The following is a 17,747-nucleotide window of genomic DNA, read 5'->3' on the forward strand; positions in this document are numbered from 1 at the left end:
GATGGGAAGGAAACTGGAACTCAAATCAACGGTGTGGACCAGAAAGAAGAAAGAAACATCCAACCAGAAAAGAATGAAGAAACAAGAATTCAAACAAATGAGAAGAGGCTTAGGAACCTCCAAGACATCTTTAAACGTTCCAACATCCGAATTATAGGGGTACCAGAAGGAGAAGAGGAAGAACAAAAAATTGAAAACTTATTTGAACAAATAATGAAGGAGAACTTCCTCAATCTGGTGAAGGAAATAGACTTCCAGGAAGTCCAGGAAGCTCAGAGAGTCCCAAAGAAGCTGGACCCAAGGAGGAACACACCAAGGCACATCATAATTACATTACCCAAGATTAAACAGAGGGAGAGAATCTTAGAAGCAGCAAGGGATAAGGACACAGTTACCTACAAAGGAGTTCCCATAAGACTGTCAGCTGATTTCTCCAAAGAGACCTTACAGGCAAGAAGGGACTGGCAAGAAGTATTCCAAGTCATGAAAGGCAAGGGCCTACATCCAAGATTACTGTATCCAGCAAAGCTATCATTTACAATGGAAGGGCAGATAAAGTGCTTCCCAGATAAGGTCAAGTGAAAGGAGTTCATCATCACCAAGCCCTTATTATATGAAATGTTAAAGGGATTTATCTAAGAAAAAGAAGATAAAAAATATGAACAGTAAAATGACAGCAAACTCACAGTTATTAACAACCACACCTAAAACAAAAACAAAAGCAAACTAAGTAAACAACTAGAACAAGAACAGAACCACAGAAATGGAGATCACATGGAGGGTTATCAACAGGGGAGTGGGAGGGGGAGAGAGTAGGGAAAGGTACAGAGAATAAGTAGCATAAATGATAGGTAGAGAATAGACAGGGGGAGGGTAAGAATAGTGTAGGAAATGTAGAAGCCAAAGAACTTATATGTATGACCCATGGACATGAACTAAAGGGGGGGAGTGTGGGTGGGAGGGGGTGGGCAGGATGGAAGGGAGTAAAGGTGGGGGAAATGGGACAACTGTAAAAGCATAATCAATAAAATATATAAATAAATAAAAATATATCCAAAATATATAAAGAACTCATACAACTCAGAAAACAAACAATCCAATTAAAAATTGGGCAAAGGATCCGAATAAACATTTTTCCAAAGACATACTGATGGCCAACAGATCCATGAAAAGCTGTTCAACATCACTAATCATCAGGAAAATTCAAGTCAAAACCATAATGAGATATTACCTCACACCTTTTAGAATGGCTATCATCAAGCAGACAAGAACTAACAGGTGGTGGCAAGGATGTGGAGAAAAGAGAACTATTGTGAGCAACTGGTGAAAATAAAAATTGGTGCAGCCACTATGGAAATAATTAAAAACAGAACTCCCTGGCCAGGTGGCTCAGCTGGCGGAAGCGTTGTCTGGTACACCAAAAGGCTGCGGGTTTGCTTCCTGGTCAGGGCGCATACCTAGGCTGCAGGTTTGATTCCCAGGCTGGGCGCATACGAAAGGCAACCGACTGGTGTTTCTCTCTTACATCCATGTTCCTTCCCCACACCCTCTCCCCCCACCCTTCCTCTCTCTAAAACCAATAAAAACGTGTCCCTGAGTGAGGAATAAATGAACGAATGAGTGAAAGAAAGAAAATAAAACACAATGGAACTCCCCTATGGTCCAGCAATTTCATTTCTGAGTATTTATCTGGTGAAAACAAAAACACGAACTTGAAAAGATATATGCCGTATTTTTCGGACTCTAAGATGTACCGGAGCGTAAAACGCACCTAGGTTTTAGAGGAGAGAAAACCCTGCTCCACTGCCAGCCCCCACACCCCCCACCACCTCCCCAGCAAGCCAGGTAAGCTACATCCGGACTATAAGACGCACCCCCCCTTTTCCTCTCAAATGGGGGGGTGCGTCTTATAGCCCGAAAAATACAGTACACCCCCATGTTCATGGCAGCATTATTTACAATAGCCAAGATACAGAAACAACCTTTTTGACATTTATCTCAGCTTCATCTGTTTCCTCATCTGTAAATAAGGCTAATAATAATACCTATCCTACCTAACTCATAAGATTATGAGAACCAAGATATGAAAGTTCTTTCAAAATCATGAAAAGTTATAGAAAAACAAGCTATTAAGGAAGGAGTTGGAGATGATTCAGAAACAGTACAGCAGAGTGAGGGGTTGAGTGCTCAGCTTTTGGAGCCAGAATGCATTTGGCTGAATCTAAGCTCTGCTATTGCCTAGCTATGTGACCTTAAGGAAGTTACCTAACTTTTCTGTGCAATGGTTTCTTCCTCTGTAAAATGAAGATACCAATAAAACCAACCTCAGGATTTTGTGAGGATTAAATTAATTAATGCATTTTAAATACTGAAAATAGTGTTTGTCACATGTAAGTACTTAAGTGTCGGGTGTTAGAATGCTACTTAATTTTGTAAATAAAGCAACATACCCTAAAAAAAGAATTCAAATACTTAATAACAGTACAAAAATAGCCTAGAAGGTAATGGTATTCTCTCCCCTTAGAGAGATCTGGGTGTATCCCTCCAATTTTGGAAGTAAACATTTTGAGTATTTTTGATTTTCAAATAAAACTATGTGGCTTCCAAAATACTTCATTCATGCAAATACTTAATATTGTTGTAGAGTAATAGCTATTTTATTTCATTTTTAAATATTCTTCACCTTTTTCTCTAAAAATATCTCACTGTTTGAATTTTGTTAAAAGTAATACAAGTTTTGTCATCGGTTTTTAGATTGCTTTTTCTTTGCCTCAAATATCCTACAAAATTTGGCTTCTAACTCAAAAGCTAACTGAATAGTTTACAAAAGGAAAAATGTAACAATGAGCTGGGCAAAAAAAGACTATGTAATATGTCAAAAGGAAACAGCACTAGTTCTAAATGAATTATTTACTAAGAATAACAAAGAGGAAGTGATGAGGGAATAAGTCTCACCAAAAAAAAAAAAAAAAAAAGATTTATCCATGTGCATGTGTCCTTTATAGTAGTTCCTGAAAACCCCTCCCCACATGGACAAAACCAACGGGGAGGGTGGAGGGTGGAGGTGGGGGAGGGAGGTGGGTTTGGCTGGGGTGGGGTGGAGGGGTGGGGAGAAAATGCAGACAACTGTAATTGAACAATTTTAAAAAAAGATTTAATAATACAGTACCCTAAGCAATTCTTGTATCAGATTAGCTTATGGTCACGTCTGCAGCTACAGATAGAGCCTGAAACAAAGTTGGCTCCTCACGAAGAAATCACAGCTAGCAGTTACCTTAAATTCCCAAGGTGCAATAGGAAATGCTACCAGTGATTCAATAGGTGACACCCCTTTCCTTTTTTTGTTTTCTTTTTCTGAGTTGTCAACAAACTAAAGCAAAAATGCTCCAGAAGCCCTGTTACTAGCTAAAAGTTAAACAGACAAATTCCATTGCAATATTTAAAAAAACAACTAAGACACTGAATCTTAGCAGATACCAAACAAGGGTTGTTTCTGTCAACATTTACACAGTGCCTCCTGGAATATATTAACTGTATATAGCCCATTGAGCATCTATAATATAGCTATCATATCTTCATGATTCTAATTACCTTAAATTTCAATGAAGATTAATTATAAATTTCAATATATTAGGACAAGTACCTGGAACTCAAATAATCCATAAAAATAAAATGAAAAATTAATTTTAAATGAGTTGAACAGATATCCAAGTAAAGAGATGGCAACTACATTTTATTCTAATACAGTATTTAAGAAGCCAAATACATGTTATTTACAGTAAACATTCTGAAACCAGTTCAATGAATGAATGTCTATGTATCTCTGACCTGAGAATTTTTACAACATTCTCATCTGTACATGTCAGTGTTGAGAGGGGGTTTGCACACACACCTCTCTGGCGATGTTACTCAAAGCTTCATCTTCTGCAGAAAATCGGTCTTTCACCGGTGTTCTTTTTCTTCCAGAGCCAGGAGTCCCCATCTTGTCTTCTTGATCTTCTTTTAACTCCGAACAATGACTTCAGTCTGTTTTCAGCCCTGAAATAAAAAGAAACAATTTAGGATGTTTCTCTTTGTGCAGTTTTAATGTTCATTTATATATTACATTCACTTTTAACAAAGAGAAATTATATTTATGTAATTACATATAAATTTAATCATCAGCTACTTTTTCTCATTTACAAATTATGCCAATAATTTTTAGAATATTTAAATTTGTACTAATCCCTGAATCTCCCAACTCTTTTGACTATACCACCACGGCAAACTATGAGAATGTGTTAGCCTCAGAAAACTGCAGTCAACATTGATTTTACTTATTTAAAATTACTACAGCTATTTCTAAAATCTATTTCTGTTCCACAGCAAAACAATAAATAAATCTTTCAGAAAAGTCATTCAGCTTAAACCTTTGAGAGAATACATTCGAAACATTTTAATATAGTGCCTTAAAGTTAGAAAAGTAACTTGGCTTTTTGGTGTAGTTTAAGAAACAATTCCAATTAAACCATTACACCACATAAAAGATCAAATGGAGGTTTATTATACTGCAATTAACAATAACCAGCACTGTCCATGCAACAAACATCTGAGTGCCTGCGACTGCCAGGTACTGTGGGGGCTACCGAGTGTAACCATAAACAAAACTGATGGGGGCCAATGACTGAAACTGTATTTACGGATCCATCACTGTTATCAGCACTATAGACCTAGTTTTACGAGAGAAGAAAAATTAACCCTCCAGGATTAAATAACAAGGACGACAAAGACCATCTAACGAACATTTTAACACATGATACATATTTAAAATTACAAATTCTCATGAGAAGATGCACCCCAATTTGCATGACCTCCCTCTCTCCTCTACACATTCCTGAGCATTACAGCTCATTTAGCTAAATACCCATTAACTTAAAATTTTTTTTCTAACTTTAACAAAATAAACTGGTGAACCTTCAGTACACTGTGAGTCACAAATGAATTCTCAAGTTTGTCCTAATAGAAAAAAAGATATATATTAAAACTGCAAGTGACTTTAATATATCGGAATTTACTTGATTCAGTCAAAATAAAACAAAACTACTCCATCAATCAATCCACTCTTCCAAAAACCTTTTCTCCAATGAAAATTCCAGCCATTCTCACTTTTCTGGCACCATTTCTTATTTCCCATAGAACTAGCTTGTTATGTTTGTCAATCAGAATGAAGATTGATGAGTGTCCTACTCTGCTATAGAAAATATATCTGAATATAAGTAAGAAATGGACTCATTTAAATGGAAACAAACAAACAAAAATGAATGTCTAAAAGCAGCAGCTGAAAAATCCAAGCTACAAATCAGGATAATTTCTGAAAAGCACAAAGGAATTTTCTCATTAGTCTCCCATCTGTCTCATCCTCAGCATAATTTTAAAATCATCCATCACGTACCTGTGTACAAATATTAGTCACCTACTGAGAAAAAAAAGCATGCAATACAAAGTTCCTTTTCAGATTTCGGTGACAATTAAGCCAACATACTGTGGTATCATTCAGTAACTGTCCTTCAGTCAGCTTTCCAAGGACACAGTGAAAGACATTTCACAGAAGCAGGAGACAAAAACACAGGCATTTTCCAATTCTAGACACATAAAAATAATTACAGAAGAAAAAGAAAAGATTTGGCCAGATGTATATGCAACAGTAGTTTCATTAGGAGGACAGGATTATGGATGCATTTGTTTTTCTTCTTGATTCTCTAAAATTTCAATAGTACTGGGAAAAGATACATGCATTAAAAAGCAAAGAAAAACATTCAAATCCAAGGCTTAAAGAATAAACTGGCCCCAAGGGGTTTCACACCCAGACTAGGTGCAATAGACTACACAGCTGAGACACACTGTGTGAAGCCCCTGCTGGTAGTAGGTATACTTGTCAATATATTTCCTTCTCCTCTTTCCGCAGAATCCATTTTACTTCTTTCTCAGCTAACACTGCCTTAGACCTTAGACCTTATTCCTTGCACATAGATTTACATGGAGAATTATCTTTTCTTAAAAATGTCTCAAAACACTGCTTCAACAAGCCTCAGGCCAACCAGTGAGGAGAGCAAGCTGACAAGAAAAGGCAGAGAGGCAGAGGGTGAGCAGGAAAAGAGAACAGCTTCCTGCCTGTCTTCCTGGTCCCCCCTACAGAGGGAACACAGGCGTTCGTGTGACTAACTGGCCAGGTGCTGTCACCTTTTCCAACTGCACAAGAGGCACGGCAACCATCACCTATTTCAAAAAACAACCCAGTGCTTTTGAAAGAGTTGTATTATTTATGCTCTGTAGGCAAACATGCGAAAAGGCTTTCGGGTCCTACGCAACCTACCTTCTAATAACTCCAGAACAGCGATGGGGAAAACCTTACAAGAAGTAAGATTCCTGGCATAGCCAATGGAAAACGGCTTTTCAACGAAATGACAAAAATAGGGATGTAGACTCAAATATATTATTTCCAGTTTCTGATCCTACAAGGACTTAGCGTAAGTGTCTATCCCAAGGAGGTTTCCTCAAGAACACGCTTCCTCCATGTCATTCTCCCCTGGCTTCTCCGCAGTGCCGCAGACCAAACCAAGAGCTTGACCTATCCACTGCCCAGCACCAAACTGCCCGCATTTCGTCAGCCCTTCACGCGAGCAACATCCAGCGGATTCTCTCCAGATGGCTTTGTCATTAAGTACTGGTCTAAGGGGAAGGAGAGAAGTAGTACCTACAGAATGTTGTGGAGTATAAACCTTCCAAAACAGACAGATACGTCAACATAGGTCTCTCTTCCCCAGTGGACTTCTCATTCATGTGACACACTTCTGAACAGCAGGCGTTCCGCCACACGAAGTGGGACTTCAATTGTGAGGCCGTTCCCTCGTGTGAGAACGGAGTGTGTGTTAACGCCAGCATGTCACATTCCAAATGCAGCACACCGAGTAGTGTCGGGACCAAGCAGTGTCGCCTACTGCCACTCGCAGTTCCCTTATATCACGCATTTCATCGTGGGGAACTCGAAACATTGGCATGTAAGTGTCTGCATCAGAGGCGTCGTTCCAGATAACACTGGTCTGCTCAATGACACACGAGTTACTCACAAGCAGTCCGCGGTATCTGGAACGGCACCTGCACTGAAGACTCCGTGCGACTACAGTTGTTCCCACCGGACGGGATTTCCAGGGAGAGGATCCGAGCCCATCGGCCTGCCCACTGCCTGCGCCCTGGCCGCTTCATCTCCAGACCAGAACTGTCCCAGCGATTCCACATGGTTCACGCGGGGCTCCAAGGGGTTACCACAAACGCCACCACTTAATAAACCTATAAAGCACTCCATAAATGTTTCAAGTGTCTTGAATTCACTGCCTCTTTTACATATTCAGCTTATGAAGTTGACAGAAGGGCAATCCTTGCCTTTCTTTACAATTTCATACTTTTAACTAAACAAAAATATCCTCAAGTTATTTCCTCCAGCATGCATCATATGATATCATTTGCCATGCTACAAAGTTTTGCTGAAGTGTGGAACAATCTGGAAAAAAAATGCCTTTAAAAAATAAAAATGCCTATACTATAATCATTATACTATGCAGCATATTTACATAATAAAATAAAAATAAAAAACATTTAAGGTACATTGTGGTATTCAGAGTATAGTTCTGAAAGTCTAAATGAATACACAAGTTTAGGAGGATGGCTTTATAATGGGTATTTGTCACTTGACTTAGAAGAAAACAGAGGAGGGTGGTCATTAAATGGTATACTTAACATCTATGCATACCTTTCTACATAATTTTTACTTCAAAAGAAAAAGACCTCTACACAAATACTGAACTTGGGTTAATGATGCACATACTGAAACATTGAGGGTTGAAGTGTACTGTTACCTGCGGCTTTTTTTCAAATGCATCCCCAAAAATGAAATAATAGAGGAATGAATACAGGGGATAGCTAGGTGATAAAGTATAATAAAACATAGTAATAGTAGAATCCAGATAGTGGGCATATGCATATTCACAGTAGAACTCTTTTAACTTTTCTGTATGTTTGAAAATGTTTATAATAAGGATTGGCCAAAAATAAATGACTGACTGGTTGAGAATGGTAGACAACTAAGTGAACAAGAGGCAGAGGAACTGGGAACTGCAATTAAAAAACACCTTTTCTTAATTTCGTCCCACAATGTTTTGTGGTTTCCAATAAACAAAGTAGGACCATAAAAATTTATGTCGGTCACCTTGGCTGGGTGGCCATTCTCACACTTGATATTAAAGACATTTTCAGACATGCATGCCCTCAAAAGCTCACTTCTTTTACACCCTTTGATTGAAATTTGTCAATCAGCTACTAGAAGATATACTTCATCAAATAAAAAAGGAAATCAAAAGAGAGGAAACTTAGCAAACAGGAAATAAACCCAACAGAGAAGAGGAGCAACATGAATTGATCTCCAGCAGGATGATGGAGGACAGAGAGAAGAAGGAGGCGGCGGCGGGGGGGGGGGGGGGGGGAGTCACTGATTTGCTGTTCCACTTATGGATGCATTCATTGGTTGATTATTCTATGTGCCTTGACCAGGGACAGGACCTGCAACCCTGCTGTATCAGGACGATGCTCTAACCAACTGAGCAACCCAGCCAAGGCCCCCAATAACATTTTTGCATAAGTAGAAAAACCCATCCTAAAATTAAAATTTATGTGAAATCACAAAGTGACTACAAAAAGACAAAACAATCTTTAAAAAACAACAAAATTGGAGGTACTACACTTCCTGATTTCAAAACTTACTAGAAAGCGTAACTGGCATAAAGGAATAAGGAATATAATAGGGAGCCCAGAAATAAACCCTGGCATATGTTCACATGATTTTCAACAAGGGTGTTAAGACCAGTCAATGGGGAATGGACGATCTTTTCAACAAATACTGCTGGGAAAACTGGATATCCACATACAAAAGAATATAAAGTTATACCACCTACAAAAATTAATTTATAGTGAATCAAAGAAATAAATGTAAGCTAAAACAATGAAAACTCTAAGAAAAAATATACATGAAAAGCTTTATGACATCAGATCTGGCGATGATTTCTTGGATATGACACCAAAAGTACAGGCAACAAAAGAAAAGGTAGATAAATTGAATTTCATCGAAACTTAAAACTTTTGTGCATCAAAGGACACTATCAACAGTAAAAAAGCAACCCCAGAATGGAAGAAAATATTTGCAAATCACGTATTTGACAAGGATTGATATCCAGAATATACAGAGAACCCCTAAAACTCAACGACGAGCAAATGAACTGAATAGGTATTTCTCCAAAGATGATATACAAACAGCCAATAAGTATTATGAAAAGACGCTCAACATCTCTAATCATTAGGGAAAGGCAAATCAAAGCCACAAGAGAGACCATTTCACACTGATAAGAGTGGGTATTAAAAAAAAAAAAACAGAAAATATGTGAGTCAAAGATGTAAAGAAACTGGAACCCTTGTATTAATACACTGCTGGTACGACTGTGGAGTGGTATAGCTGTTTGTGGAAAATGATATGGAAATTACTCAAAAAATTAAACACAGAATTGCTATGTGATCCAACAATTCCACTTACGGGAGGGGAGAGGAGGGGCAGGGAGGGAAGGGGCAACTTAAATAGATATCTATACACTCGTGTTCATAGCAGCATTATTCAGAACAGACACCGGCTGAAAACAAATCAAGTGTCCATCGACACATATGGATAAACAAAATGTGGTATATACAACATACAAAATATAATGGAATATTAATTCAGCCTTAAGAGGAGTGAAATTCTCACACATGCTACCACATGGATGAAGCCTGAGGACACTGTGCTACATGGAATTATATGAGTCCACTTATATGAGGTACCTAGAACAGTCAAACTCATAGAGACAGAAGCAAAACAGTGGTTACCAAGGGCAGTGGGAATGAGGAGTTATCGTTGATGGGTAAAGAGTTTCAGTTTGGGATGATGGGAAAGTTCTCGAGATAGATGGTGGTAATGCTTATACACCAGTGTGAATATACCTACTGCCACTAAATTGTACACTTAAAAATGGTTCAGTGGTAAACTTTGTCATACCTATTTTACCACAATTTATTTTTTTTCCAAATTCCCAACCCACACCTTTATAGTCAATTAATACTCAACAGAGGAAGCAAGCACATACAATGGGCTAAAGATAGTTTATTCAATAAATGGTGTTGGGAAAACTGCACAGGTGAGTGCAGAAAAATGAAACCAAACCATCTTCTTACATCATACACAAGAATGAATTCAAAATGGATCAAAGACTTCAATGTTAGACCCAAGACCGTAAAAATCCTAGAAGAAAACATAGACAGCACAATCTCCGACAATGCTCGTAGCAATTTTTTATCAGATGTATCTCCCCAGGAGAGGGAAGCAAAGGAAAAAAATAAACAAATGGGACTATTTTATCACATTAAAAACCTTTGCAGGGTAGCAAAGGGTGAGTGGGGTAGGACAGGCGGACGGTGACCACCTCATTGCCCTGACTGCCCACTTAGACACAGTGACATCCATGACAAGGGAAGAAACAGTGCCTCTAAAACTGAGTCTTTCTATCTTCAGGCCTGTAATCCTTGGGTCACTTAACCGAAATACTTTTTTAAAAATTGTGGCAACATGTACGCTTACTGGCTGTACTGTTTGTTATAAACGATTCAAACCATTCAACAGAAGAATAAATATTTAAACATCCTGACCCTCTGCATACAATATACTGTACTCTCTTGAACTTAGAAAACAGAGAGCCAAAAGATTGCACCTAGCTGTTAAAATGTTTCTACTTAGGAAAGTGGGGGATGTTGAAAGAATAACAAAGCGATCACAACAAGTAACTTAAATTAATTTCCTAAAGCAGTAGAGATATGTTACATCAAAACTAGTTAAAATGTTGGTGTTCATAATGAAGGAAAACTAAGATATGCAGGGCTCCAAGTGAAAATAATGGAAAAGATGAACTAGAATTCTTTTTAAAAGCTTTTAATATCCCACTTCTGAAAAAATAAGAACACCCTCATATGCACTTTTACGAAGGCTTTCCCAGCCAATCTTTTCCACTTTCACCTGTGCTTTGTTCTAACCTCACTTTTTTCTTCTTTTTTGGAGGAGGAGGGGGAGTAATAGGCTAACACAGGGAAGAGAGACAACAGGAATAAACCAGAGATAACAGGAATAGAGAAGAAAAGAAAAAACATTCCAGTTTATTGTTTTCCTCCTCCCATTGAATACTAAATACATCATCATTATCAAATGCTAGCAATTCAAACTTCTAAGGGCAAGGAAAAACTGAATTTCCTGGAGTCACAACCTAATTTAAAGCAAAAGAAAGGATGCAGCCTTTGCATCTGTAAATTAAGTCTGTATGCCAAATTCTGCAAACAACCTAGACCGCAATACAGGCTACAGTTAAATATGGTGACCTGAACCTTGCTCCAAAGGGTGGAGCACTAAGCTCTTTTACAGCTTTCTAGTCTAAGAAGTGGGTAAGATTAGTTAAAGAACTTTAAACTCAAATGTTTCATTCACTGAGTATACAAAACTCTAAGGTTTTTATGAGAAAGCACAGGGTACAGGCAGCTATGCTGGGAGATAGCATCCATTAATAACCAAGAGTTTGAAGAGGTAACTTCATGATACTGCACACAATACTGTAACAGTTCTATGGGAAGAAGAGAATGGGAATTGGGGAAGAAGCTAATTTCTCTGTGTGAACTCAAAATAATCCTGCCAAACAGTTCAACGGTCCCAGTGTCCTTCTGATCCCAATGACAAGTGAAAGTCTCTGAATTTGACTATTTCAACTAGGGGCATGGCCTCCCTACCCCAGTAATAGTAATGTTTTTGCCCTGCTGTACAACATGTAACTGATTCTTGGCAAACATGCTCAGAACCAGAACATAATATCTACATTGACACAATCCTGAGCTCCTGCTTGTACACATTTCTCTAAAACACTTTCCTCATTAGTTTCCCTTAATCATGCTCTTTCCTTTAAAAAGGAAGACAAAACACTGGATCCTAGGATATGCATACTGAGCAGATTTTCACTCCAAAATGTAGCCTTAATCTTCTGAAGGCAAATGTCTTTATAGGCTCCTCTTCTGTGGCTGCCACTTCTAAACCGCAGGCCTTCCTGACGCGCAGCAGGGCCTGGACAGATTACACCAGTGTGGTAGGTTCTATCAGGCAAGCTTTGACAAGGCCTCGAAATAGACCCTGGGCACCAGCCAGGGAAACTGCCACTCACAAGTTCCAACTTCATCATAACACGTTAGCCCCTCAGCATTTTTTTGCCTCTAGTCTCTCTCACGTTAAAAGGGCAAAGATTCCTGAACCTCTTCCTGGTCAGTGAGTGAGCTATACAACACAGAAAGGACAAATTTTAAACCACCTTTATCCTGCTCACAACAATGCCGAATAACAACTGAATTGGTTCCTACCTCCTGCCTTGGGAAATTAACCCATTAATAGCACTCTGGTTTGCCACAGGATTTTTGGATCTCAAACTCTACAGAGGTTTATTTCATTATCAATAGACCAGGATGAGCAAGATAAAGGAAAGAGAGGTGGGCTATTTCCTTCCCTGGTGGCTAATAATATAGTAGCAGACTTCAGCAGGACAAAAAGCTAAACTATATACAATGTAAAACAATAAATAAATAAAAATACTTAAACTATATACAATGTTTTTCATTGATATTGGTCATAAAGTCCTAAAGCAATCAATCTACTACAAACAGTATACATTTCACTATTACCAAATATAAATAGTGATTTATCTATAACAGCACCAGTCTTTAAGCCACAGCAATTTTACCCTTACCAGGACAAATAAAATTAAGTACCTGTCATTCTACAATGTTTTTAAAATTGCTTTATAAAATACAGTTGCAGTATTTTTTTAATGGAGTAGAAGATAAAGAATACAAGTAATTAAGAGCTCCTTTCTCCTTCAAGGTTAATAAAGAAGTTAACTTCTATTATAAAATAAAGTCAATATAGGACTCAAACACATTTTTAGATTTCACAAAGTCCCAATCCTGCAATCACACTTTCAGAAATACACTCCATACACACACTTATGGACAGTGCAAAGACTAATAAATGGGTTGTTCATTACACCAATGTTTGCAGAAAAGTGAAAACAACCTAAATGCCTAGGAATAGGGAATGGTAAAATAAATATGGAAAATGAATAAATCATGGTTCATCTACACGAGGCAAGACATCAAGTCTTTTTTAAAAAATCAGATGGGAAAGGGGGGTGGGGAGGAAGAAGAGGGGATGGGGGGATAAATGGTGACGGAAGGAGACTTGATGTGGGGTGGTACACACAATATACAAATGATGTATTATAGAATTGTACACCTAAAACCTACATAATTTTATTAACCAATGTCACACCAATAAATTCAATAAAAAAGTTTAAAAAAATCAGATGGACATATGTGCTAATATAGAAAGATCTCTAAGACATCATCAGGGGTAAGAATAAAAGATATGGGACATTCCTCCTAAACATAGGTGATTACATATATAATAGAAAATTTGGAGAAGGAGAAGCAGGAAACCATTAACAGTAGTTGAGTGGATTAGAGGTGGGGGAGTGAGAGAATGCTAGAAGTTTATTGCAGAAAGGAGACTTCCTTTTTACCATATAACATTTTCTTTTTAAATGTTTTACCAATTTTAAAACGTCATGCAAAAGTCCACTAAGCCCATAAAGTGAGCATTCTCCTTCCACTATGCCATTTCCTCCCTCTTCTTAACCATTTCGACTCTGACCGACTGCTGTCCCGACCACCAGACAAAAACAAAGCAGACACATGCAACCAACCTCAGAGTTTCTTCAAGACACAGAATTCTCTCCACCCCCCACCCCACCAAAATAAAGAAATAACAGAACAAATGAGGAAAGTATAGCATATGACAAACCCAGTTTTTGGCCTATTGTTTGATTCCTTTTAAGTCTGGCCCAATTTACTGCAGGCCAAAAAGTTTTAAAAGTGCAATGGGCAACACACACACACACACAAAATCATGTCCACATGTGTCCTATAATCTTAAAGGGAAAATGGAGAGAAAGGACAGTTGTTTTACTCACAGGGTAAATTTGCTCAATTTCTTTCTTCTGAAGTTTTAGAGTTCTGAACAATGGTCATGAAGTCTACACATTATTTGCAAACTGGACGAGGTAGTATGTTTTCCTGGTTAAAAGACCATCTCTCCATTCAGATTCTCCCAAGAGAAAGCAACTACTTATACCCAGAAGGAAAGGGCTAGGAAAGGGTCTCTATTTTGTAGGTGCAATGATCTCACGATGAGGACACAGAATTTTATTTCCTCTCAAGTGAGCCTCATCAACATTCCCAGCACATTGCAGGGAGAGTTTTTCTACCCATCATCAATTCTGTTCCTTTTTACACTAAAAGCAGGGTAAACAACTCACAAAGAGCTTTTGCAAGAAACTGCTCCCTCCCTCTCATTTCTAGCAAAGATCTGTTTTTGGTTTTGTTGTGAGAGGAAAAATCTACTTTGTCAAATCTGTTCTCCCTATCACTTTTTTCTTTCATTACAGAGATGCTTAAAGCCTGGCCTAAGAAGGCTGCTCTTGCAAGATTGTCAGTGATTGGAGGTGGTGGTTTCCACTAGGGATTTTCCAAAAGGGATTCTCTGTTCATGGGGAACTCTTATGTCACTACTGGTTGTACAAAAATCAAAAGAAGCATTAGGGAACACTCTGAATATAAGAATGGATAACCTAGGAAACAGGATGCCAAAATTTAGTCAAAGAATTAAATGAATTTGATAAGCAAGACCAGCAGGGTAAACTTACCACTACTTTATCACTGATAACTAACTAAAGGAAAATCAAAGTAAAATAAGCTGAATTCCAGAAAACAAGGCTGAGTATCAACAACTTTGTGATTCAGTTGTTTCACTGAGCAACATTTTAAAAGCCAAATATCACATTACATTTCAGCATAAAAAAGTTATTTCTAGTCTAAAATGAATCCATTACAATAATAAATCACAACTTCAGTACACACTTTCTTCTGTACCAGACCTTAAATAAGAACGCGGTTTAGAGAGTCTCGTTCCACATCACTGTTAAGGATACGTCTGCAAAATGAGTGAGACCTTTCACTCCGAAGACTATTGTGTAAACTGCAGATTCTTTCAGTGACCTCTCCTCTTCTCCGACATGTATTTTGTTTCTAGAGCCCTTCATTTATGGGTAAAAATATGGGTGAAAATCACAACAAACCACTCAGGAACTAACATCCCAACATTCTGCAAAAGTCCTTTTTATTTCCTTACCATACTTTACGACAGTAAATATCCAGCCACAAACCCAACAAAGTGAAACACAGCCCTCCCTATAAAATGAGCGAAGGCATCTAATAAAACAGGCAGTAACAGACTTCTAGCTTTCCTCTACTCCAATTTTAAGATCCGTATCAATGATTCACCGGGTAGTGACCTAACTTCCTAAGTGAATCACACTTTCCAACATTTTTATTCTACATCAGTTAAATACTAGGTCATCATCATCTCTGTATTTGTTAAACAGAACATGATGTTAGTAAAACAGGGTTAATTCTGCAAGGCTTTCAAACCCAGCAAACCTCAAGTCCCTGCCAACTAACTCTTATCTGCTACACTTTGCATTCTCCAAAAACAGATTTATCCCCAAAATAAAATGTTATCTTGAAAACAAGGTTATTTTAAACATTAAGAACGCATACATCCATTCCCCCGCTCTCCATCGCTGATGTCATCACTGCATCCACATTCTCTTCCCATGGCGATAAAATAATGGCCACAAAATAATGGCCACTGTTATCCTCATATATATCTTTTAGCCATTTAACCTACTCTATACAGTTTTTCTGTTTACAGCAGAAATGCTGAGTCATTAAATGGAAACGCAACGAAAATGAGCTACAAACTGCTTGAAGTGTAGGATAAAATATTTCCCTAGCCACATCTCAGCTGCCTGATATTTGTATCTCCCACGGGGAAAAAAGTAGAGCAAACACCTGAACCTTCCCCATCCCCGCCCGTAAGAAAGAAAAAGAGGTGGGTTTCCTTAGGTCCCCCGGCTTCCTACTGGATACCCACAGGCGAGAGAAGCAGGCCTGACTGGACTACAGAATTTAACAATCTGGGTGTGAATAACACCCCTTATCAGTCCAGCGTGAAGCATGACACTCCTAGTAAGCGCCTGTTATGCCCGCGCTTCAGTGCGGGTCAAGGAGGCAGGGGGGAAAAAATGCCAAAAAATGCTACGCCCTCCACTGGCCCGACGCCGTTCCCTGGGGTGACTGCCTGGGGACAGAACCGAGAGAGAGCTAGCGACGTCTGGGAAGGAGGGGACGGCGCCACGAGCCCCCGAAGCGGAGGGACAGCAGCCCGATTTAATTTCTCCTACTACGGGAGTAACACCTTCCCGTCACGCGGACCGAGGGTGTGCGGTAGAAATCGGGCGTGAGGCCGGGGACTGGCGGAAAGCAGGGAGCGACCCCGACCCCGGGGCCGGCTGGGGGACCCCGCCAGCTCCACGAAAGCCCGGCCCCCAGCAGGGGTCAGCGGCGGCGCGGACCCCGGGCTGCTGAGGCCGGGAACAGGGCCCGCGTCCTTGCCCTTCCCCAAGCAGCAGGAAGAGCAGCGCTTACCTGTCTCTGGGCGCGGGCTGTGGCTGCGGCGCCGCCCGGGAAGGGCCGGAGCGCGGCTCGCCCGCCCGGAGCCCGCCCGGACGAAGAGCGGGGAGCAAACGGCGAGTGGCGCGGAGGGCGAACGTAGTCCCAGGTCCCCGGCCGGGCGGGCCGGGCTGGACGCGGCAGCTCCAGGTGCCGGTGGCCAGCCAGCCAGTCACGCCGGTGTCTTCTTGACGCCGCGGCTCAGACAGCGGGAACCGGCCCCCGGGAGGAGCCGCGGCCCGAACCGCAGGCGGAGGGGCGGGGCCACAGGGTCGGCGACCCGCTCACCCGGAAGTAGTTGTGGTCGCGGCAGCGCGCGCCGCTGGGTGGGTTTGATCCAGGCCCGGCGAAGTGCGCCCGGCTTGCCGTGGGAGAGCTGCGCGCCGCGGAGCAGGCGACGCTCCGCCGCCGCGAGCTGGGGGTCGCGCGGGAGGGTGGGTGGCAGGGCGCGGCCACCGGTGGAGCCTCCGGGCAGCCTTGAGGTGGCTCCTCCGACTCCTCCGAGTGCACGGTTCCTGCCCACCCCCTCTGCCCCCAGGACGAGGGCCGGGTATGTGAGTCGATGCGTGTGCCTGTGCGAGGGCTGCACCTGCCCTGGTCGCCTCTAAACTGTCTGGCCTAGTGGCCTTGGTTAAGTGGGCCGGGGTGGCAGTTCCTCCTGTAGGAAACAAGTGTGCTAGGGTGAGTGGTTGTGATTGAAATGCCAAAAGCTTTATTTTCAAAAATGAAAACGAATGATTTTAAAAATTATTACCTAAGAAGAATGGGGGAGGGCGGGGTGGATATAGAGTTCACTGCTCTCTGATAGACACAGACCTGCCATTCATCCCAAAAGTCTCGCTCGAGACCCACGAGGCCCAAGGCACTGGAGAAAGACGAGGCTGCTGATCTTTGTGTGGTAGACGGATTTAAGCAAACAAACAGGGTAATGACAGATTGTGTAAGGCTCTGCAGGAAATAACAGTGATGAATGAGTGAGATTATTT

The 17,747-nt window shown here is 40.4% G+C and overlaps 1 protein-coding gene across 20 annotated transcripts in view; it reads right to left on the reverse strand.

Moving 5' to 3' along the window:
* The window catches only part of LRRFIP2 (LRR binding FLII interacting protein 2), a 98,143-nt gene extending 81,127 nt beyond the window's left edge, over positions 1-17,016 (reverse strand). For 18 of the 20 annotated variants that reach the window (XM_053930235.2, XM_053930233.2, XM_053930234.2 and 15 more), the window contains exons 1-2: positions 16,738-17,016; positions 3,893-4,038 (exon numbers count right to left, since the gene is read on the reverse strand). In XM_053930235.2, the coding sequence (XP_053786210.1) occupies positions 3,893-3,982 (90 nt within the window). In that variant the 5' untranslated portion in view covers positions 3,983-4,038; positions 16,738-17,016. The remainder of the gene's footprint in view (positions 1-3,892; positions 4,039-16,737) is intronic. The other 2 variants (XM_053930237.2, XM_053930236.2) reach the window with 1 other exon arrangement.
* Positions 17,017-17,747: the final 731 nt, after the last annotated feature.

This window comes from Desmodus rotundus, chromosome 8 (assembly GCF_022682495.2).
Source record: "Desmodus rotundus isolate HL8 chromosome 8, HLdesRot8A.1, whole genome shotgun sequence".
In the NCBI taxonomy this organism is placed as follows: domain Eukaryota; kingdom Metazoa; phylum Chordata; class Mammalia; order Chiroptera; family Phyllostomidae; genus Desmodus; species Desmodus rotundus.